This window comes from Mustela nigripes, chromosome 12 (assembly GCF_022355385.1).
Source record: "Mustela nigripes isolate SB6536 chromosome 12, MUSNIG.SB6536, whole genome shotgun sequence".
NCBI classification, from domain to species: domain Eukaryota; kingdom Metazoa; phylum Chordata; class Mammalia; order Carnivora; family Mustelidae; genus Mustela; species Mustela nigripes.
Genome location: NC_081568.1, coordinates 34,052,728 through 34,077,262, shown reverse-complemented (window position 1 = coordinate 34,077,262; position 24,535 = coordinate 34,052,728). Strand labels below are relative to the sequence as shown.

Genomic DNA, 24,535 nt, shown 5'->3' with positions numbered 1-24,535 from the left:
AGATGTACACGAATAGGACCACCTTATTCTAACTTGGCTTAAAAGGAACTATTCTATACAAAAAAATAAAGATTCGAAGGGACATATACAACCTCCAGTGTTTACAGCAAGATGTCTACAATAGCCAAACTAAGGAGAGATCCCAAATGCCCATCGGCTGAAGTTGTGGTATGATGTTTATTGCAGTAATGGCCACAGTCACCAAAGTGTGGAAAGAACCAAGATGCCCTTCAACGGACAAATGGATAAGGAAGATGTGGTCCATATACACTATGGAGTCTTATGCCTCCATCAGAAAGGATGAATACCCAACTTTTGTAGCAACATGGACAGGACTGGAAGAGACTATGCTGAGTGAAATAAGTCAAGCAGAGAGAATCAATTATCATATGGTTTCACTTATTTGTGGAGCATAACAAATAACATGGAGGACAAGGGGAGATGGAGAGGAGAAGGGAGTTGAGGGAAATTGGAAGGGGAGGTGAACCATGAGAGACTATGGACTCTGAAAAACAATATGAGGGTTTTGAAGGGGCGGGGGGTGGGAGGTTGGGGGAACCAGGTGGTGGGTATTGGAGAGGGCACGGAGTGCATGGAGCACTGCGTGTGGTGCAAAAACAATGAATTCAGTTACACTAAAAAGAAATTTAAAAAAAAAAAAGTTGTGGTATGTACATGTAATGGCGTATTACTCAGCCATCGGGAAGAAAGCCATCTTGCCATTTACAACAACATGAACGGATCTAGACAGCTAAGTCAGAGAAAGACAAACACCATACAGTTTTACTCCTGTCGAATTTAAGAAAAACAGATGAACACAGGGGAAGGAGGAAAAGAAGAAAAAAAAGGAGAGAGGGAAACAAGCCATGAAAGACTCTTCAGGAGCGAGAACAAACAGGGTCGATGGAGGGAGTGAGCAGGAGAGGAGCTAGCTGGGTGACGGGGACTAAGGACGGCACTTGTTATGGTGAGCCCTGGTTGCTACATGTAAGAGATGAACCACTGAGTTCTACTCCTGAAACTAATATTGCACTGTGTTAACTACCTAGGGTTGAAATAAAAGCTTATAAATAAATAAATAAATAAATAAATAAATAAATGGAACCATTCTTCCTTCCCTATAAAACTGAATGAAGGAGAAGAAAACAATTTCTGAGGACATTTAACTACCCACTATTCTAATGGCATCTTCGGGAGAAAAAAAAAGGAACCACACAGTAGTTTAACAATCAAAGTCAACTTGTTGAACACATATCCACAATTATATCATCATTAAGCCCATTCCATGTGGTCTCTTAAAAACTGGATTATTTTTCATCTCTGAATTTACCATTGCAACATCGTATTTTCAACAAATGTTTAGGGTTTAGGACTTTGTTCTGTTCCTTTTTTTTTTTCCCTGCTTGCTTAAGTGATTAATGAGACTATCCTGTGAGCACTGATCCACAGATTGAGAAGTTCCCAGCTTCGAAGACAAAGTATTCGCAACACTGTCCAAGACTGTTCCTTTTAAGTCATTAAGCCCTATAATGAAAATTGTATGCTACATTAAAGAGACCCCTAATTCACGTAATTCCAAGCAAACTCTAAGAAAACAGTCTGAAAACAAAGGGAAGGTCATAAAATAGACAAAACCAAAGAAATAATACCATATACTCTATTTACTATCATCTCTCATTTCAGTGTTTTGTGGGTGCTGAATAATTGACTGCAAAGCAAAAAAAAAGTAAAAATAAATATTATTGGTTTGGCTTTGACCCACTTTCCTTCTGTTCTATTTTCATTTGGAAACAAGTAACAAAGTGCAAAAATCAGAAAATTTGGTTTGAAAATGCTGTCCCATTGTTGTAAGCTCTCTATTTCCCAGGCACTTTGGACACTATCTCAAGTAAAGGAACTATAGAATCATGAAGAGGTTAATGACTATGTGACATCTGGACATAAAACAAATCATTCATTTGAGTTGGTTGTCCGGACACTCGAGACATTTTTCAGTTTAATACTGGATATTGTATAACCATAGCGTGTGGCTTAGTAGACACCCAAAAGAATTCTTTGTCAGAACAAAAATTCAATTTTAGGGATTACTGATTAGCCATTCGGAGAGCATTCCATTCCCTCTCCTACAATAAAACTACTCTGTTCTGGTTTGGACTTGCATGTTTCTTCAGTAGATAATAAAATAACGAAACTAAGCATACTAGTATTATCAACAGATCCTGATATATGGCAGTACATCTGTTACCACGGCCTATCCATAGAAGATTCCAAAATATGAAATGAGCAAACAAATAAAACATTCATTTAATAATTATTTACTCATATGACTGTGCCAGGTGCATGGTCAGCCTCCATAAACACAAAGGCAAATCATCAATGGCATCTTAAAATACCTTCCTTGCAAAATGAGACTAGTATTCTCTACCTCCAGAATTAGCGTGGGGACTAAATGAGCTAATATTTGTAAAGCACCCAGCGTTAATGCCTACAGTATATTAATGCCTGCTACTATGCCCAATTACACGCGGCTATTTCATTTTCATTATTATCATAAACCACTCTGAGCTGTTAAAGCCATGAAGAAACAATTTCTTATAATAAAGAAGCACAAGCCAAGAATCAATGAAGATTAATGTGAAAAGTCGAAATCAGGGCAATTTAGAAGGAAGGAAAATTTCTATCTTCAAAACTGAAAAACACAGCAGGCTGGTTTTTGCTGTTGGCCTTGTTTGTTTTGTAATAAGATGGAGGAAGGGCAAGCATGCAGGAAAACGAGCACCCCACACATCGCTGGTGAGCGCTCAGGCTGGAGAGTCCTTTCTGGAAATCAACTCATCAATATCAATAGCCCACAAAAAGCCCTTACTCCATTCCCAAGGAAATAATCAAAATGCACAAGGAGGTACACTGAAGGTGGAAAAAAACCCCACTAATTATTAGTGATATAATTAAACAAAACACAGAATATATTTGAATATAGGCTTATGAACAAAGACTAGAATTAGAGCATTAAATTTTAAGAGCTAAGTGATAATGGTGTTACAAATGACTTATTTATCCTCTTCTACTTTATTCTACATTTCCCACATTAAAGACCTTTTACTTTTGTAACTGGATAGTATTTTTTTAAAAATTAAAGCTTCAACTGTCTTTAAATCCAAATTAATGCAAGTTGCTATTATAAACTGAGTATCCGTCTGATCAGGGTGACACGTATTGTCACAGAGAGCTACAAGAACACTACAAGTACAGGAATAAAAAATAGCTATGGTATGTGGCCAGTAAATGGCATGCCTAAGGTGGTGGAATAGAAAGGAAAAGAAAAAGAAATATAGATAACAGATCAAGAAATATGAAAGGAAAGAATAAGAGAAAGAGGGTATAGTTACAGAAATACACGCAGGAGAAAGTCTTTTCAGCAAGTGCCTCTGACTACCTTATTCTAGTTACTGCCATTGAACTGCTACTGTAAGTGTCTGTAGTTACTATAACCAACAATAATAAAAGAAAACTAGGTGAAGAAGAAGGGGTGAGGAAATAAAAAAGACAAATTTGGGAAATACTACAAATACCTAAGTAAAACCATTTAAGAAAAAAACACTAAAGGCAAGAAGGCACCTGTGATGACACTCCAAGAACTAGACACAGGTCCTCAGCTCTCTCCATATCAGTATGCCACTGGCTTTGTTAAAATTCAAATCCTCCCATTTAATTTTAAAATCAGAGTTTTGACCAACCACAAGTTAAAGTAATAATGAAAATCTGCTGCCCCCTGCTGGTCATTCTAATTCACCAAATGAAGCAAAGTCAAATGAAGTGTAAAAGTTCGTGTTTTTAAAATTTATTTTATTTTGGGCGCCTGGGTGGCTCAGTGGGTTAAGCCGCTGCCTTCGGCTCAGGTCATGATCTCAGGGTCCTGGGATCGAGTCCCGCATCGGGCTCTCTGCTCAGCAGGGAGCCTGCTTCCCTCTATCTCTCTCTCTGCCTGCCTCTCTGCCTACTTGTGATCTCTCTCTGTCAAATAAATTAAATATATATATATATATATATGTATTTATTTTATTTTATTTTATTTTATTTTACTTTATTTTAAAGTGTTCCAAAATTTACCGTTTACGCACCACACCCAGTGCTCCATGCACTATGTGCCCTCCTCTATACCCACCACCGGGCTCATCCTTCCCCGACCCTTCTCCCCTCCAAAACCCTGTTTGTTTCTGAGAGTCCGCAGTCTCTCATGGTTTGTCTCCCCTTCCGATTTCGTTTTTAGATGCTAAGTGAAATAAGTCAGTCAGAAAAAGACAAATACCATATGATTCCATTCATTCGTGGAGTTTTAAGTAACAAAACAAAGGAAAGAAAAAGACACAAACCAAGAAACAGACTACAGAGAACTGATGTTTACCAGAGTGGAAGTGGGTTGGGGGGAGGATGGGTGAAGTAGGTGATGGGGATTAAGGAGGGCACCTATCATCATGAGCACTGAGTGATGTATAGAATTGCTGAATCACTATATTATACACCCAACCCTAATAAAACACTGTATGTTAGCTATACTGGAATTAAAACAAAAAGCTTTTTTTTAAAAAGTTCATTTTTAAAGAAAACTATGTCTAATACAACTGAATAAATTTTTCCTTCTTTATAACATTTGTTTTTTAGAACCCCAAAGCCTGAAACTTTTGAAATAGGAGACACAAACCCCCCTTTCCAAATTTCCTGAACAACTTGGGAGATTTATTTTAAAACCTCTTCCTTGGGGCTATCAAATCATTTGTTCTACAAAATGGCCAAAGAAAACTGATTTTTTATTATAAAAAGATAACTTCAGTATTCAATTTACAAAGAGATTTTCAATTAATATATATATGAGGAATTCTGAATTATAAAATAAGGGGCTGGGGTGCCTGGGTGGCTCAGTGGGTTAAGCCTCTGCCTTCAGCTCAGGTCATGATCTCAGGGTTCTGGGATCGAGTCCCACATCGGGCTCTCTGCTCGGCAGGGAGCCTGCTTCCTCCTCTCTCTCTCTGCTTGCCTCTCTGCCTACTTGTGATCTCTCTCTGTCAAATAAATAAAATCTTTAAAAAATTAAATTAAATTAAAAATTTAAAAAATAAAATAGGGGACTTTTTTGGGGTACCTGGGTGGCTTAGTTGGTTAAGCGGCTGCCCTCAGCTCAGGTCATGATCCCAGGGTCCTGGGATCAGGCCCCAAGTCAGGCTCCCTGCTCAGGCCCCCCCCTCCCCCTGCTTGTGCTCCCTTTCTCTCCCTCTCAAATGAATAAATAAAATCTTTTTTTTAAAATATATATATAAAATAAAATAAGGGGCTTTTTAAATATTGTAATAAAAGAACAGAGGTGGAAGAAATATCCTTTCTCTGCTTGAACGATTAACCAGCACAGTCATGATCTGACGTCACTCCATTGCACACTTGCCCTTCTGCAGTCATTCAGAACTATCATTTAGAAAACAGTTATCTACCATTTGAAAAAGTTTCCTAGTCAAACCTTTAATTATTTGCAGGTTATCTTCTTGCCATCCAGAAGAGAACTAGAAACAAAAAGGAAGCCAGGAATATTTATTTTCTTGATTTTTTTTCTTCTCTTTTTTAAAAAAATCATGCTGACCACAGAACTTTTAGACAGGCACCTTCACAGATGACCCGTGGGAGTGCAGATTGGAGCAAGCTCGCCCAAAACAACACGGTAATAAGCAGAAAGAGCCGAGAAAAATGAGCAAACCTCTTTCACTTCAAGGAATCAATCCGAAGACAAAAACCGCAAGTGCCAAACATGTATTTATGGACAAAGAAAAATTAAAAACTCAAAAATAAAAGGTAGAGCATTAGGGAAATGTTAAATAAATTGTATGTATCCAAATGATGGATTTGTATTAAGTGCCTTAAAATGGTATTTTAAAAGCATTTTAAATAAGAAAATGACAAGCCTATAGCAAAATGAAAAGAATAAAATGGAAAGGGGGTGTGGGGGAGGGTAGCTGGGTGACAGGCATTAAGGAGGGCACATGTGGTGAGCACTGGGGGTTACATGCAACTGATGAATCATTGAACACGGCATCAAAAACTTATGATGTGCTATATGTTGGCTAACTGAACATAAAAGAAAAAGAAAGAAAAAGAATAAAATCTAAAAACAGTATACAATATGAACAGACTAGTAAATACTCAGATATGTAATACAGAGAGAAGCAGAAGAGAAAGAAATAAACCAAAATCTTAAGTGCTTATCTCCAGATGGAGCCCGATTTTTTAGCTTGATATTTAATTTTCCTAATTATCTACACTTTGGGGACTTTAAAAGCAGTCTTACATATTTATTCAAATGAAACACTCGGACATCTCTACTGAAGAAAAATAAAAACCGACAGAGTGGTTTTTGACTGCAAGTAAAATAACAAACAGATCCCTATTTTCAGAACACCAGTTTCTTACCACACACATGATGTAGGACAGGATGGCCCCCGAGGAGCCGATGAGCGCCCCCACGATGGTCAGCAGGTTGTTGTTCAGCAGGAAGCCCTCCGCACACAGGGCCCAGCCTGAGTAGCTGTTCAGCACAGTGATGACCACGGGCATGTCCGCACCCCCAATAGCCGCTGTCAACGTCACGCCCTAGGATGAAATCCAACGTGGAAATCAAAATTAATAAAATAAAAATAAAACCTCTGACATTGGACATCTTGGTTTTTGATCATTCTGGTTTTCCAATTAATGTATTCACCTTGAAGTTCCATAGCTGGTAATGACTAAGTGCCTCCCATCTGATCACTTCTCCCACAGATATAACACAGGTAAGCACTAAACCACCTTCCTCTCCATCCCCCACCCCCGGGAATAACCCTAAATCCCTAACAGGCAGTGACGAAAAGCAGGCAGAAACTAGAGAGGGGTCTGCACTTGAAAAAAAGTAACAGCATCAAGTGAATTTCCCAGTTTTTACGGTGTTAACGTAAGGGAAGGCCAAGTGGTGCCAAGAGAAATAGCTAAATCCAAAATATATGCTCATAGTCTTGCTAGTTTGAAGATCCAAGGATAGGACTTAGGGTGACTATGGCAGCTGGAAAGTGAGAAGGGAAATTGTGGAGGGGCAGGCAAAAGAAGAGGGAGCCCCAAATTTTATGTATGAACTCTGCCCAAAACTCTGGTTGACTCCAAGCAAACCTGTGAAGGATAAAGTAATCTCAGGTTTCAGCTGCCCCCACCATAAGGGAGCCAGATCTGAAATCTGAATGCAGCCAAGTTAGCTGCCTACAAAAACAGGTAAAAAGTAATGATCAATACTCTTTGGAGGAATATAACAGAATCCAAAGTCTCTCTAATGCAACTCCAAATCACCAAACCCTGGAAATGGGAAAGAATGATGGGGAGAAAGATTTTTGCTTTTTAGTCCATATACATCTACCTATGTATTTTGAGTTTCAGATGTGAATGCATTCATATACCACTTAATGAAGTCAAAAGCCATTAAAATAGTCCACAAAACATTTTATCTTACTCATTCTCATACAAGCACAAAGTACCTCTTAAATATCAAATTCATCTCTTCTCAAAAATGGTAATTCTTAAAGTTTTGCTTTTCTATGCTGTTAGTTTATTCTGAGACATTATGCTTTACTGGATTAAAAAAATACCAAAACCATTTTTATTTTGTTTCAAATAAAACAAAAACCAGTGCTACATACACCGGAAAAAAATGGACTGTCAGCAGTCAATAGAAAGAATTTTAAGTTAATTTTCAGACTTCTTTTCTTTTCTTTTTTTTTTTTAAGTAGGCTGTATGCCTGGTGCGGAGCCCAGCATAGAGCTTAAACTCACAACCGTGAGATCAAGACCTGAGCTGAGATCAAGATCAGACACTTAACCGATGATCCACTCAGGAACCCCTACTTTTCAGATTTCTAAAAAGTTTCTCTGCCAAAATCAGGCCTCTCAGCATTACATAAAAATAAGTATCATTTTTAACACTGTAAATCTTGAGCCAAGCAGCCAGTATGTGTTTGATAAGCAATTACTGTATGTCTAATTTTGTGCTAAGCAATACAAATTATTTTAAAAACCTAAAACATGGGGCACCTTCGTGGCTCAGTTGGTTAAGCATCTGCCTCCGGCTCAGGGTGTGATCCCAGGGTCCTGAGGTCGAGCCCTGTACCAGTCTCCTTGCTCAGCGGGGAGCCTGCTTCTCTGGACCCTGCTCCCCCTGCCTATGTTCTCTCTCCCTCTCCTCATCTCTCTGCCAAATAAATAAACAAGACCTTTGAAAAAATAAAAACCTAAAACACATACCCTGTCTACAATGTGGACTCCAGGCTAGGCAAACATGAAGGAATCCATGGGTAACAGCTGTTTTGCAAAGCACTATACACTGATACAATACAATGTTTCACTGGGGGACACAGACAACTAGAGAACACTGTGTGTATCAATATACTAAACACAAAAATGAGAGCGGGAGAGGAGGACCACACTGATCATTAAGGCTTCCCTGACCTCCCCCACTGAACACACAAGGTTTATTAATGTATCTCATTTTATATAATTCTTTAACTTGGTACCACAGCTTCCAGTAAATGAGCATAACTAATGCTCAAGGAATATCTGATCCTTTTTTGCATACAACCCAAAGCACTGTTTTGTGGGCCTTGTCACAGTAAGTAGGCACCTAATGAAAAGAATTGAAACACTTGGCTTTTTAAAATTCCCATCCATCCAGTGATCCACCCCAGAGCACTAAAGATGTCACCTGACAACTTTGAAAGGAACCATTCGGTGGAGAGAAAGAGTGGCTTCCTTCTTACACTTTCCCGTATTAGCCAGATTCTAAAAAGAAGAACGTGTAACATCACTCTGAGACATGTTTATTGCATCGAGGGTCTTGAAGAGCTAGAGACATGGTTAGACCGCACTCAGCTCCTCACTGAGGGTGTTCCTTCTGCCCCAAGTTCTTACCATGACAGCAGAGAGAGCCGACACAGAGCCCAGACAGGTAAGGCCGGTGGTAAAGCTAGGGTCCAACATGAATGGGATTAGCCCTCCCACACTAGCCGTCAGCAGGCCTGCATTAAGTAAGTGCCTTCCAGGAAGAAGGAGAGGGGCGGATTTCAGGATACCTAGGACCAAGTGCAAGTCCGTCAGAAGCCAGCACATGTCATGGAACACCAACCACCCCCCCACACACACACACACATACACACTCTTAAGTGCACGCCATTTAATCCTAAACTATCAAAATTAAGTATCGGGGGGGAAAAAAAGGTCCTGAAACATAAAAGCAAATTAGGGCTCTTACACGTAACAAATGTTAACAGAAGTAGGAAAAGTATGGCTCAACTTAACTGTTCTTTACTTTGATCATACAACAATTTCTTTACTCTTTGTCCTAGCATCTTAAAAAATTACATTTTTCCCGTATGACCAACACAGAAGTTGTTAAGTGTGGTTTCGTTTATTTAAAACTTCAAAACAGAGTCCTAGCACATTCACATTTCTGATTCTATCAACTGAGCCCAAGGGAGCAGAGCCCTGGTTTGCTAGTTGTTTTTGAAAACAAAAGCAGGAGGCAAGAGCACTGGAGGCTTGAAGTTCTTTTGTGACTTTTAAGTTTCATGGAAGTTCTCTATTTAATTTCAATGGCTTGATTACTCAGAGGCAAAGACCAGATCCTTATATCACAAACTAGTTTCTCTATAGACTCAATTATTCACGAAAACACTGAAAACAGCCTCTGTGAGATTTGGAGGGCTCCCCCCCACCACTTCTAATCTCATGGCTGACCTCGGCAGTTGCAGAAGATGGCAAGCCAGAGCCGAAAAATGTGTCTGTGTTCAAAATAAGTACTATACGGTGATCACACAAACCTATTCAACAAGCTTCTCTCTACTCTGGAAAATGTATTAGTTCATTTCTGTGAACAGGCATCTCTAACTAAGGGTTGAGGAAGGCAGAGTTTTGTTCACATGTATTATCGATTGTCAGCTGGTCCCTCTACACAAATTTCTGTGCACTTATTTCCTCCACTGGCTGTCTGCAGAAGAACAGCTTCCACGTTTAGGAGATCTGTAAGGATCATTCAGGAAAGCAATCTTTTATATACTCATAATTTGTATGTTTATGTATTTATGTATTTCCGAGTGCTATACAAATTCTTCACCTAACGGTTCTACCGTGAAGCCATTTTCTGAAACTGAAACGGACCCTTGAGTCCCCTGAACAACAGCTGTTCCTTTGTTACGTGGAATCACTTACCCTGCAATTTTCCATAGGCAACAAGAGAGCCACTAAACGTGACACCGCCGATGTAAGTACCGAGGTAGGCCACAATCTTGGTGAGATTTGCTGCTGCATCCGTGGCAAAATGTGGATATTCGACAATGTACTCAGCTATGCAAGTGAGCACAGCTGCCAAGCCTACTAAGCTGTGAAAAGCAGCAACTAACTGAGGTAAATCGGAAATCTGGATGCGCTTGGCAATTGTCAGTCCTGTTGGGAAATGCAGGTCAAAGAGGAATTAAAACTCAACAGACCTCTGAGAAGGGACAACAATAAAGCCAACACCTGAAAATTATTCAGCCACAAAAAGACAGAAATCTTACCATGTGCAATAATATTGATGAACCTTGAGGGTATTATGCTTAGGGGAAATAAGCCAGACAGAAAAAGACAAACATTATATGATCTCACTTATGAAATCTAAAAATAAAAAAAAAAAAACCAGGGTACCGGGGTGGCTCAGTCAGTTAGGCGTCCAACTCTTGGTTTCAGCTCATGTCATGATCTCAGGGTCACGGGATTGAGCCCTGAATCAGGCTCTGCACTCAGTGGGGAGTCTGCTTGTCCCTCTCCCTCTGCTCCTCTCCCTGCTCTCTCTCTCTCTCTCCCTCTCAGATAAATAAATAAAATCTTAAAAAAACAAAAAACAAAAAACAACCAAGCTCATAGATACAGAGAACAGATTGGTGGTTGCCAGAGACAGGGGATGGGAGGTGGGCAAAACAGGTGAAGCTTCCAGTTATAAAAGAAGTCATACGTATATAATATAAAGCATGTTGACTGTAACTAATAATACTGTATCACATATCTGAAAGTTGCTAAGAGAGTAGATCTTAAAAGACCTCATCATAAGAAAGAAAATTCTGCAACTATGTTATGGTGACAGATGCTTACTAGACTTATTGTGATCACTTTGCAATATATACAAATACAGAATTATTATTTTGGACATCTGTCAACTTTACACCTCAATTTTATATTTTTTATTTTATTTTTGGAGAGAACACATGCATATGGGAAGAGGCAGTGGGAGAGGGAGAGAGAGAATCCCAAGCAAGCTCCACACTGAGCATGGAGCCCAGGACAGGACTTGATCTCACCACCCCGAGATCATGATCTATTCTGAAATCAAAGAGTCAGATGTTTAACCGACAGAGCCACCCAGGTGCCCCAATTATACCTCAATTTTTTTCAAAAAAAAGGCCACATTTAAGGTTTTCCATCCTTGCCCCTAAAAAGTATTTATCTGCTTCCTAGTCTGGGGTAAATATTCTCTTACAGGGACTGTAGAGAAGGTAAGGACACTGATTATGTACCCTTTCAAAATAGCAGGTGTTCTCAACACACCTAACCAAGGTCCAACTCCAAAAACTCACACATACAACATTAACACATGCCTTTTCCATCACAACCTGCAAACACTCCCGAACACTTCTTCAGATTACCTGAAGCTCCAACCAAACCTTCCCATTCTCCCCACAGCATGAATAACCCAAGCGCTCTTCTCCATAAACCTACCCCTTGCTCCTGAGCACAGGAGAAACAGCTGGAATCAGAAAGCCTGAGCTTTCAGGTGGGTGAGTGGAAGCCCTGTCCAAAGGTAAAGAAATGCAAATCCCTGGGTAGTTAATATTCAAATGAGGAGCCTGTGAAAGAGCTACATGGCTCTAGGCAGGTGACAGAGAAGGGGTGCACCTCAGAATATCTGCTAAGATCTTGTCTAGAGGTCCTCCTGCCATGAGCTTACAGCGCATTGTCCTTGTTCCTCTCCAGGGACCATCAGGAAAGGACACAACGCTTGGGTGGGGAGGGGAGTATGAAAGAAGGCCTAAAGCTACTGTTACACTGGTAAATACACCACAAGCTTCTCTGGATAAAAACATGTGGTTATATAAATGTGTACCTGAGTTTTGAATGATATAAAGTAGCATAAAATTTTCAAATAATAAAATATATGATACTCTTTATGGTAAACTCCATATTGCCAACTGACTTTCACGGGGTGTTTTTGTTGACTTTTGCCAAACTCTTCAATCTGTTACCAATCTAGTGTTTGCAACTGATGAAATGAGTGTAGTTCCCACGGGAACGTTGGCTGACATTTTTGTTTGCATTAACAAGACAAAAGTGAAACAAGATATAGGTGAGAACCTCACTCACTGTCAACAGTGTGAGCAACACCCCGACTCTGATAATAGTTTTCAAATATTGGAAGAATATTTGCTCATTTTTTGGTGATATTTACGAAGTAATGGCTACAGTCGCAGCACACTTTTACGTTTAAGCTGCACTATTAATATTTACTCCATCTCTTTCTAGGTCTAGACAATCAATGAAACAATAAATGAAACCCAGATTTGTAACATTTGTTGAATTCCATGGTATAAATGTAACCACCATGGTCAATTTCAAGCTACCAATGTATGTCATTAAAGATGGAGTTGGGAAGAGATGGAAAAAAGCCCACCTTCACACAACGTGTCTAAAAACAGCTATAATATGGGTAATCTCAAGAGCACAGAAAAAAAAAACTAACAAATTAGAAAGTTATGAATAATATAATTTGTGTACAATGTATTTATTTTGGTGAACAATCATAGTTGGTGTAATTCTCATTAAAATATAAACATTTGAAAGCATCAACATTGAGAAGGTAGATCAACTATGTCAAAAGGGTGAGCTAAAAAATGGGCATGTGTTCCCATAAAGGCAGAATTCCACCAAGTGCTTACCAATGGTACCGCCCAAAGCCATTGCTCCAGACATCTGAGCTAACAGTTCTGGGGATGGTTTCAGGCCTCCGAGGGTGGCTGCCAGGCCTCCGGCCACCCCAATCATGCCCAATGCATTGCCAAGACGAGCTGTTCCCTGGGTGGAAAGGCCGGCCAGGGCACCAACACAGCAGAGACCTGAGCCCAGATACATGATCTTTTTAAAAGAAAGAGAAGAGAAGAGAGAAAGAAAGACTATCAAAACATCCAGTCTATTACCACAGGGAGAACTTCTCTTGAGGAAACACGATTTCGTAAGAACAATTTTAAATTCAGACAATGAAGGGACCAGTAGGACTTCTTCTTCTTTGAATGTTTCAATACATGTTTCCATCCATTAGGAAAATTAACAAATTAAATATCTTAATTTGTACTTGTAATTATACCATTTATGAAACTGGGGGGGGGGGGGTGGTGGATTGGATTGGTTAGCATGCATGAATGCATTAAAAAGTACCTGAATTTAAACAGAGTTATAATGGGAACCAGACCTGACCAAACGCTGTAAAGGAGCCAACCCCTGATGCTATAAATGCCAGGGACCATAACATCCACTTTACTCAAGTCAGTCCCATGAGATTCATGGAAGTTGAAAGAATTATCATCCTCATTTTACAAAAGAAAAAACCAAAACTTAAGGTTACATAATTCTTCCAAGGTCACATGATCAGAAAATAGCAATTGCAGGATTCAGAGGGTCTCTCTGACATACCACTCCAACTCTTCTCAAAAAAGATTTTGTTCACTCAACAAGTAAGAAATGTTGGAAACAGCAGAAACCAAGGGAGACATGTTCTTTCTGCTGTCAGTTGCAATCTCCCAGTAGTCATTAAAAAGTGATTAAAAAAAAATACTGTGTTCAGGACAAAGTTGAGTCTCTATTATAATCACATTGAGACATGGAACTTTCAAAGTTCAACTTGATTATTTCTGTTTTTCTTTAACACTCATTTTTACACTATCTTTTTTAAATGCATTGACATAACATCTCCTGGTTACAAGAGATGATACACTGAGTTTGTAGGAGAAGAAAGTAGGAAAAAGACTAACAGTACTTAACAGAAAATTTTCAGATTCTCTTGCCAATTATTTCATTGTATCCCCACAACAATCCATACAGGTACAAAATAAACTTTTGACACTTTTTACAAGTGGAAAAATTGAGGGACAAACAGGTAAACCCACATTAGCACATCCAGGTAGCAGGCAAATCCGTTTCTAGAATCCAGGGTCTTGATTCTTAGGGGACAGGAATGCTCTAGTTGACCAAGATGTTTCTAGAGTTATTGTATTTGCTTGGTGGAGCCTGAATTTGGGTAATGATGATGTTGACTAGTGGGAAAGAAAACACGGTGGCAAAAATAAAAATTCTCAAGACAGTCTCTTACTTGTTCAATGTTATAACCACTAGAGAGGGCAGCCAGATATCCTCCAACAAAGGTAGCAGCAGGGAGCAGATACAGGTAATTGAATTCTGGGGGATCCGTGGGACGCTTGAACATGTCCAGCATTCTCTGGGTCACCAGAAATCCGCCTTATCAAAGTAAATATGAAACAGAAAGAGGTATTTTGAGCAACATGATTTTCAAACTGGCGCAATTTCTCCATTTTAAAGACATCTTGATCACCAAGGGATAAATATATTAATAACATTTTAGAACCTCAAAATTAAAATTCATTCTAACACTCAAGCCAGTTTCACTGAAGGCAGGAAACCTTATATTCAGGAAGAAAACTTCCAACTATTTCTGCATGACTACAAGTAAACAGGCATTCAGACAGCTTGGGAATGCAAAAGATCAAAGGCCAGTATTTTTTTCGAATAAGTTATTCTGTTTTGTTAAACCTATAATAAGTGATAAAAGAAAAAAAAATGCCACATCAACAGGCACCAGATTTCTTTGAGCCATCAATTAATTTTTCGGCTACAACATAGCATCAAATGAGTTTACCCAAGTAATGTGCTAGGCTTTCAGTTTTCAGAAACACAAGCTAAGATAAGGCAAAGGCTAAAATTTTATCTAACAGTATACTCATTTACAGATGTTATGGTGATAGCTACAAGTTAACTTAATTCAAAACTATGCATTCAATAACTTCCCAGTTAACTTGCAGCAAGACAATCATTTTGCTTATTTATTATTTTGGGGCACTGAGGGAGGGGGTGTTCTTTTATCAAACAGTTTCTAAAAATTACAAGTGGGCAAAATGATTTTTCTTCACAGAGCGCATTCATGGTCTGAGTAAAACAATGTTTAAAGGCACAATCAAATTCTTGAAATTCAAATGTCTAAAAAAAATCCAAATGTCTATTCTGTATGGATTGATATTTGCTTCTCATGTCCCCATTAATAATAGCACTCAAGGGCAACCCGGTCAGGAACCCCTCACTCTCGAGAGCTTTCTCTGTGTCTTCACTTAATGAACTTCTAATGCTCTATTCACTCTCTGTTGTTGACAAGATTCATTTGACTCTGTGAGACAAGAAACTAGTTCTCCCGCTTCCCTTCTGCCCTTCCCCTCCACTCATGCCTTCCCTCTCTCTCTCTCAAATAAATAAATAAAATCTTTAAAAGAAAAAAAAAAAAAAAGCACTCAAGCCGGGGCGGCACCTGGCTGGCTCAGGTGAAAGCGTATGTGACTCTTGATCTTGGGATTGTGAGTTCGAGCCCCACTCTGGGTCTAGAACTTGTGCAAATAAATAATTTTTTTTTAATAGCACTCTGGACTCTCTCAGTACCGTACCTGCAATGTTGACTGAGGAAATAAATGTAGCAAGAGCGGCAAGGCCCTGAGAGGTTGTGGAAGGATACACATGGCCTCCCATTAGCGCCAGCCCACCAACTGCGGTCAACCCTAGGAAGAAAGAATCAAGATGGTGAATGGTTGTAGAGACAAGGACAAATGAAATGTCACAGGGTCTCACAAGGACAGGCACAACAGAGAAAGTCCTCATGCGCCACCATCACTGGAGTATGCTTGTGGGCCAAGAGTTAAAACTTCTTCTGCATAAAACTTTGGACTTCCTTTAACTTTCTAGCTCTGTGCGCCCGATAAAGATCTAAACCGATCATGTCATTGGACAAGAGATAAAAAGGCAGCGTGGTGAGATAAGCTTCTGAACTGGACGGAGCTATGCATGAACTATAAACAGAGGAGGGCAAAGCCAGGACTCTGAGCGCTCCAGAACACGCTGCCCCTTGGAATTCGCCACGATCCCTGCAGAGCCCCCCCGCGGCTGTGTCTGGAGCACTGGCAGCACGAGGCCTCCACGCCAGGGCAGGCCCCACACCCGACTGTCCGAGGTGGGTCTCCCACCTCAGATCTGAGCATCTCTGGGGGCCAAAGAGAAGAGCTCCTGGGCAGCTGTGTGGACACGGACCCCTGCGAAGACTCACAGCACAGTGTGAGGCTCGGCGGATGCCTCCCTGGCTGGCCAGCTGGTTCCTGTTCCAAAGGCTTCACAGTAAGTCTGACGACAGCTGTGGCCTGCTTACCGCTGAATGTTTAGATGAATCTAAGACTAGTCCCTAAACGATGCTGCACGATTCTGTGATATCAGAGGAATCCTTTCTTTAAAGGAAATTACAATCGAAAGAACGAACAATGGCTCTGCACTGCTTGGAATGTGAGCAGCCCAAAGGCCTGACACACTCACTCTGCTGGACCCTCACTTCTAGCCCTGCCCTCCCCACTCTGGGAGCCCAAACCACCCACCTCAAGAGGCCAAGCCATACAACTTGTAAATAAAGACTTTGGAAACCTCATTGAAAGCAACTGGAAAGTTGAATAAGCCCATGAAAACTTAAAATGAGAGAAAAATGAGAGAAGAGCAAACCTGAGATTGCATTAGTCACAGACATCAGCGGTGAGTGGAGAGCAGGGGTCACTCCCCAGACAGTGTGGTAGCCCACGATGCCCGCCAAGCCAAAAGTGGTCACCATCTGGGAAAAGGCTAAATTGGGCGCCACAATGCCCAAACCCAGAATCCCAGTGAGACCTACAGAAAGAGAAGAGTGTGAGCTGGGATCCAATTATCTCAGGATTAAAAGCACACACAAATGTGAAATAGTCAATGCTTGTACATTCTGTAGCCAGTAAGGAGTCTTCCAATAGTGAGATTTTTTTACACATTTCACAATGGGGGGCAGGGGAAGCTAAAGGGATTACGAACAAAACTCGGCTTCCTGACCACCACCACCTAAAATAAAATAAGCTGTAAAGACCTAGTGAAATTTATGAGTCACCTTAATAACAATTTCCCCATTGTCCTCTCCCCTGTTTTGACTTTCATTGACACTGCCACATGTGTATACAAGTGCTTTTGTCCCAGAATTAGAAACCTACATGGGATCTACCCAAGCATTTTCTACTTGGGCAAGACATGACCTTTATAAGGCAGGAGTGTTTTGAAGCCAATGTCATGTCACTCAGCTTTGGCTGAGGAAGAGGGATTTTAAAAGAGTAGGAAGGATTTCATTCACTCCAGCACCTCCCCAAAACATATGGCCTCTCCTCCACCCCCTCCACCCCCGGGACAGGAGTTTTGCAATTGCTCCTGAAGCTGGACTGGACTGCTGGCCGGGGCACTCAGCTCCAGCCTTAACACCAAGTCAGCAAACAGGATTTTACAAAGAAAATGAAAAAAAAAAAAAACAAATTAAATTAAGAATGTGCAGAATACAAGCAGTCAGCTCTGAACATACATCTTTAATTATTGCCTTTCCTAATAGCAACCATGTGGACCGCTGTTCTGCAACAGAAGGAAGGGTTACCTAGTGGTCAGTAAAAACAGAATGCAAAGGGGGCACCAGGGAGCTGGAATTCAACTTTCTTGAGTAAGGTACTCTTTTCCCCCTCGATACAAAGTATTTCTTTATAAGTGGCACAGCTAGAACATCTAAGAATTGACATTAATTTTACTTTAGATCATGTAGTAAGACTGCAGTTTTAATTTATATTCCTCTACTACATATAAAATGCCCAGGGTTCCAATACATGGCCTGTTGACCATCTGGAGGGAGAGGAGACAGAATATTGTTTTGTGCTCTAATTAAACATCAGAGAAGCTATATAGAGTTGTGGTTAAGAATATGTTTTCATAAGCCAGACTGCCTCGTTCAAACTGTTGGTCTGCTGCTTGCTAGCTGTGTGATCTCAGGCAAGTTACTTAACTTCTCTGTGCCATAGTAACTTCTCTGTGGCATAGTATCATCATCTGTAAAATTATCAACCCTCTCTGTCCTCTCCTGGAAAAAGAAAATAATAATATGCCCACCTCACTGAGGTTTTGTAGAGAGTAAATAGTATATGAAGTATTTAGTGTAATGCCTAGCATTCATTAAACTAGCACATTAATCAAGCAGCACTAAATTATCATAATCTGGAGTCCATTTTTTATTGGGCATCTAAGATAAAAATCACCTATGTAAAGGTTTTTTTAATCAACTCTTTAGTAAACTAGTATCTTTTCTATAGTATATTTAATAATAATAATGTATTTCTATAGTCTTTGTAACAGAGGAAAGAGAAAGGCAGAGAAAAAAAAGAAAGGGAAAAGAAAGCAAATCATATTCTTTGGAGAATGCTATTCAAATAGATTCCTAACACACACATAAAAGAAAAATACTTGTTTTTATTATAAAGGAAAAAGTTTAAGGTAAAGAAAAACAAGTATCAGGCCATTCTTTTATTCACTAAAATATGCTAATTTCAAATCTATTAAAATACAATAAACCTCAACAAACAAAAGTGCAACCTAGAAAAATAAAACATCATATGTGCCTCACTGTATTTCCTGACGAATCGCAAAGAGAAATGGAAATTTACAGTCTTCCCAAGAATCCTCTCCAGGTACAATATAATAATCTGGTTTCTTTCTTTCTTTCTTTCTTTTTTTTTTAAACAAGCAAGTGCAAGTAGGGACATTGCCCCATTTATTCACCATGTCCACAACCAGAGGCTTTCAGTCATCTTGCTGAGAATTGCTCTTTCTTCAAGAAGAGTTATATTTTTCTCTTTCAAACATCTGGGCTCACAGGGGAATTTGGAGAATGCTGAGGCTACAAGAATTATGTGCCTGCTGATGGTCCTTAATTCTTTATAGCTTGCTTTTGTTTTGTTTTTGCTTTGGCTCCAAGTAGATCTAAATAATTTTAATTCATCTGATGAGAGAGAAACCAATTTAAAAACCAAATGTCCATACTTCAGACTCTAACACTTCATAACCAGAATGAATATTTACCACTATTTTACAGCAACTGCTTAATGTTTTCCTAAAGATGAAAAAGTCAAAGAATTTGTGTTAAATTTTAAAGAAATGAAAATTTCAAAACTGAAATTTGTTACTAGGTGAAGAACTTAGGATGTTCGACAAAGAACCAAGGGCCGCACCTGTCTCCTACTGTTTATTCTTCACCACAAACATGTGGTTCCCCAGTCTTACCCAACATGCAGACAATCATAACTGATGTTTTATAACTCATAAAGATAAATAAATAACCACATATATAGGCACTTAGCACCAACACAATCTGACACACATCACTACCCAATATATTTGATGTAAGATGAAACTCTTAACAGCTGTATTTTAAGTGTTTTCTGTGAAAGAAAAGCATTAACAGCCCGTCTATGCTTTCACACACATTTATTCCAATATCTAGCAAGTGCCTGTGTCTCTGGGGTCAGCCATCAGCGTGGTCCCCAAGGCCTCGGAGGTGAGACTAGTAACCCGTTTACGTAAACTTGCTTCTAACAGGCCCACTTCCTCATGGAATCCAAAGGAGGACAACAGAATCTCATGACACTAATTTTGACACTTAATGCATTTCTTACAAATCCAAACCATCAGGACCCCATCCTCATAAATGGGGCTCTCACCAGCTGTATATGCAGAAGCCGTAGTCATCGTCTTCCTGAAGGGGGTGACTGTAGCTGCTTTCTCAGCTTCCAGCTCAGCCACTGTCTTTGGTTTTACTGGGGCACCTTGAGGAATATTTTTTGGGGTGGGAGCGGGGAAAATCACTTCACCATCCTAAGAGAAATTAGAAAAACAGACATTTTTTTAACAGTCAGTCCTGCATGTCAAAAACACAGAAGATAGTGACTGTGCTGGGGGTGGGAGGGAGGCTTCTTTTAAACATATTTTTTTTAAAGATTTAGTTTTAAACAATCTCTACACCCAACATGGGCTTGAACTTACAACCCTGAGATCAAGAGTTGCAGTATGCTCTACTGATTGAGCCAGCCAGTCGCCTCTTTAATGTAATCTTAAATGGGGCGCCTGGGTGGCTCAGTGGGTTAAAGCCTCTGCCTTTGGCTCAGGTCATGATCGCAGGGTCCCGGGACCGAGCCCTACATTGGGCTCTCTGCTCAGCGGGGAGCCTACTTCCCCTCTCTCTCTGCCTGCTTCTCTGCCTACTTGTGATCTCTGTCTGCCAAATAAATAAATAAATAAAAGCTTTTTAAAAAAAAAAGTAATCTTAAATAAATTCATGTCACTTTAACTTATTTTATAAAATATGTATGTTTGTACACATGCATGGATACAGTATGTTTGTACAGTAAATACAGTATGTTTGTACACATGCATGGATAGTTTCTATATGCACATATATGGAAAAAACATAGACCAATCCCCTAAAAGGAGATAGATGGCAAGGGGAAAGTTTAACTTTTACCTTATTCAGTTCCGGTTTTTTGTTTTGTTTGTTTGTTTTTCAAAAGCAATGCATATTTTGGATGAGTTCACGTGTATGTAAGCCTTTGTGATGTTTTTCTTTAAATCATTCTGCATTTCTAAACACTTTTTATGGGTATAAACCCAACACATCAACCCTTTATTAGATTTTATCTCAGTTCCAGCATATGATCCTTCCATAAAACAGAAATCTTAAAACACAGTTTTAATGAAAACGCAGGAGGGAACAGGTGTCTTCCCTTACCTTCATCACTACAGTTCCTCTAATGACATGACCCATCGTACCAAAGTCGAAGTCATCTTTCACTTCAAAATAAAAATTATCTTTGTCAGGGCTGATGGCCTTCAGGAGCTTGGTGATGTTGTTGGAATATAAGGTACTGGCCTGCGTGGCCATTCGGCTGGGAAGGTCTGTGTAGCCGATGTGAGTAACTCCCTACATAAACAAAACTACAGTCAGAAAGGTCAATCTCTTCACAATCCTTCTAGAACACGTTTCCGCCATAGCCAAGGCTAAGTTGTGAAATTACATACCTTTATAAATATATACACATCTCACAAACAAATACAGATTTCAAAAGAGCTTTAAATATACCTGTTTTTAATTTTAAAAATTTTCAGGCCTCAGTTTCTCTGAATACTTAAAGGAATAAACATTCCCTTACAAATCACTAAATACCTGGGAGTCGGTTCGTACACGGAAGAAGCTGTTTGCTATACCTTATGGACATAAAGTTCTCCTGGCTTAGTGGTCTCAAAGTTTCCGCCAGCCTCAGCAGCTAAATCCACAACAACTGAACCTTCCTTCATTGACTCAATCATCTCTTTACTAAATAAAACTGGAGCTTTTTTACCTGATAAAAATCAAAGAGAACAGCACAAATTATATTATGCTTTCTTCAAACTCTTATTTCCTAATTATTATAGTTGTCTCTGGACACTCAAAAATGTTAACATCTGAAATTTTAATTCTTTCAAGATACCCCAAAAGTCCATCACACCGTCGAAACTGGTCATCCTCCTAGGAAGAAACGTAGTAAGTAGGAACTGCAAAGTCAACATGCAGGAGGGATCTCGCCCTTTACTTCACGCAACCCTGTTCTTCCAAACGGGTTTACATCCAAGGGCACTCATGAAAACACAAACATTTGGCCCATCTCTTTTTAAATGCATATAGTAAGCTATTAAGGAAAATACGTGTATCTGAATTGGACAATTCATAAAGATCACAATTGTCAAGGGAATATTCAATAATAATTTATGAATTAAATTAAATTAAATATTAATTTAATTAAATTAAATATTTCCAAACATCTTAACAAACTTCACCAGACTTTCCCACATGTTTTATTAATCTACCTTCATTTAACACCGGATAACTTCAAGGACGGACAGAAGAATGCCATGAAATGAAAACAATAGGAAATCCCAGTTTGGGATTAGAATTGAGAATCACGCATACACTTTTATTCCCTCTGCACACTGTTAATTCTGCTTCTGGTGAGTTGAGCCTTATACTAGTGCTCAGAATATACTGGTAGATAAACAGAAAAGAACTCTGTTCTCATAGAACACTCTAGCCATGAGATAGTTCACACTTAAAATTCATTCGCTGACAGAGCATCTGGGTGGCTCAGTGGGTTGAAGCCTCTTCCTTCAGCTCAGGTCATGATCTCAGGGTCCTGGGATCAAGCCCCGCATCGGGCTCTCTGCTCAGCAGGGAGCCTGCTTCCCCCTCACTCTCTGCCAGCCTCTCTGCCTACTTGTGATCTCTGTCAAATAAATAAAATATTTTTTAAAAAATTCACTCACTGATTCTTACATAGAAGATAAAGCACCAAACGTTAAGATTTTTCAACCTAACCTATATTAGTAACATTCAACAGGGCCCACACCATCAGTATATTACAATGCTCAAGTTCCACGGAACAATATATGGGTTAGCCAAAAGACAAAGGAAATAAACGTGTGAGACTGGTAGTAGAAAAGTAGAGAGTTAATAGCCTAAGTATCATTGTCTCCTCTTTCAGAAAGTTTTCAACTCTGTTTACAGAATTTTAGGAAGACCACTATTGATTTTATAAATGGAAATAAATATAAAATAAAATTTGCACTATAATTATCTGTTTTTCAATCCACTTGGCTGGAATACATGTGATTCAAAAAAAGAAAAATAAAGATTTGTAGCATATGTGGAAAAAAATGGTTGTAAAGGTACAAAGGGGTATTTATATAGTACCTCTCTCTTTCTCAACACCAACTGTATACCGCCAAGATAAAGTCCAAATCCCAGGCCTCCTCTTGATGAAGGCCTTCCTGACTGGGTATAAGCACTCTTTCTCTCATGACTGCCCCGCTGGACCTTCTGTTCCAGCCACGCAGGGCCAGCTGTCACATGGTTTGTTGGATAACCCTTTGACTCTCCATGAAAGAGCAACGAGGAGGTATTTCCCCCAGAGACAACACTCTGAAGTCCTGGTGGTTTCACCACCTCTCAAAATTTTCTGGAAATATCCCTTTCCTCTACTCTCCCCCACTACAGTCCAACAAAGCCATCCTGGATATTTAAACTTTACTCAAACATAAGAATTTGGGGCTGCAACGAACATACATCTGAGGACTCTTGCCCCCACCCCCACCCCCAGAGGTCAGGCTGCTGAGCTCTGAGATAATATAAAGCTATGGATCACATGGTCGCATCCACATAAACTGTCAAACTTCAAGTGCCAATGTGTACTTTCTAGGTGTTTCCGATCGTCCTTCTTCCTCTTTTCTAGTCCACGACCTCCTCTCTGTGAACCGGCCTCTTGCTTGCAACAGCTTTTCCTCACACCTTACTTGTTCCCTCCAGTCTTAGGGGGATATGCCTGATGGGGCAATCTGGGTCCAAATGCACCCCCTTTGACTTCTAACTGCCCCCACTTTAAAGGCACAGGCTTCACAAATTCAATTTGGCATCGAATTCCTCCCACCCTAAAAATTCTGGAATCCTTCCTTCTTCTGACCCAGCGAGCGCTAAGGATCAGTTCTGGACTGTGTCACCCTAGTGACTTGAAGTGGCCAAAAACATTTAGGCTCCCTAGAAAACATCCGATATACCACCGATTTGTCTTTGCTTTTATTCACTCAACCTTCACAAAACAATTAGGCACTGGCTGACACAACTTTAAATGCACACACTTGTATCTTTAAAAAGACAGTAAGGGGACGCCTGGGTGGCTCAGTTGCTTGGACGACTGCCTTCGGCTCAGGTCATGATCCCGGAGTCCGGGGATCGAGTCCCGCATCAGGCGCCCAGCTCCATGGGGAGTCTGCTTCTCCCTCTGACCTTCTCCTCGCTCATGCTCTTTCTCACTATCTCTCTCTCAAATAAATAAATAAAATAAAATAAAATTTAAAAAGATTTAAAAAAAAAAAGACAGTAAGTATTCTGTCTATACTGTCAGTCTGACGTCCATTCACTTTTGAAAGGACAGGCTATTCCTTCACATAAAGTAATTTCCTTAGTCAAATAACTAGAGGGTGAGTTAAAATTTATTTAAATCATGGAGGAATATTTAGAATACATGAAACTATTATAAGTAAAATGCACACAGCAAAACAGTAGGTATAACTGCTGCCTTAATGTAAAAATAATTTTTATATATACATATATGAATTTTATATATATTTTATATATACATGAAACACTACACATACTATATAGTTTCTAGTAAATTGTATGTTGTATAATATTTAACCATAGCAGGACATCTTGAGTGGTTAAGAATATTTT

At 39.6% G+C, this 24,535-nt stretch overlaps 1 protein-coding gene across 4 annotated transcripts in view; it reads right to left on the bottom strand.

Annotated features, from left to right (window-relative positions):
- Nucleotides 1–24,535, bottom strand: part of NNT (nicotinamide nucleotide transhydrogenase) — a 92,225-nt gene that overhangs the window by 25,638 nt on the left and 42,052 nt on the right. For all 4 annotated transcript variants that reach the window (XM_059417091.1, XM_059417093.1, XM_059417090.1 and 1 more), the window contains exons 8-17: nt 21,481–21,614; nt 21,005–21,196; nt 19,941–20,094; nt 16,897–17,058; nt 15,804–15,914; nt 14,447–14,592; nt 13,020–13,215; nt 10,264–10,497; nt 8,968–9,128; nt 6,454–6,633 (exon numbers count right to left, since the gene is read on the bottom strand). In XM_059417091.1, the coding sequence (XP_059273074.1) occupies nt 6,454–6,633; nt 8,968–9,128; nt 10,264–10,497; nt 13,020–13,215; nt 14,447–14,592; nt 15,804–15,914; nt 16,897–17,058; nt 19,941–20,094; nt 21,005–21,196; nt 21,481–21,614 (1,670 nt within the window). The remainder of the gene's footprint in view (nt 1–6,453; nt 6,634–8,967; nt 9,129–10,263; nt 10,498–13,019; nt 13,216–14,446; nt 14,593–15,803; nt 15,915–16,896; nt 17,059–19,940; nt 20,095–21,004; nt 21,197–21,480; nt 21,615–24,535) is intronic.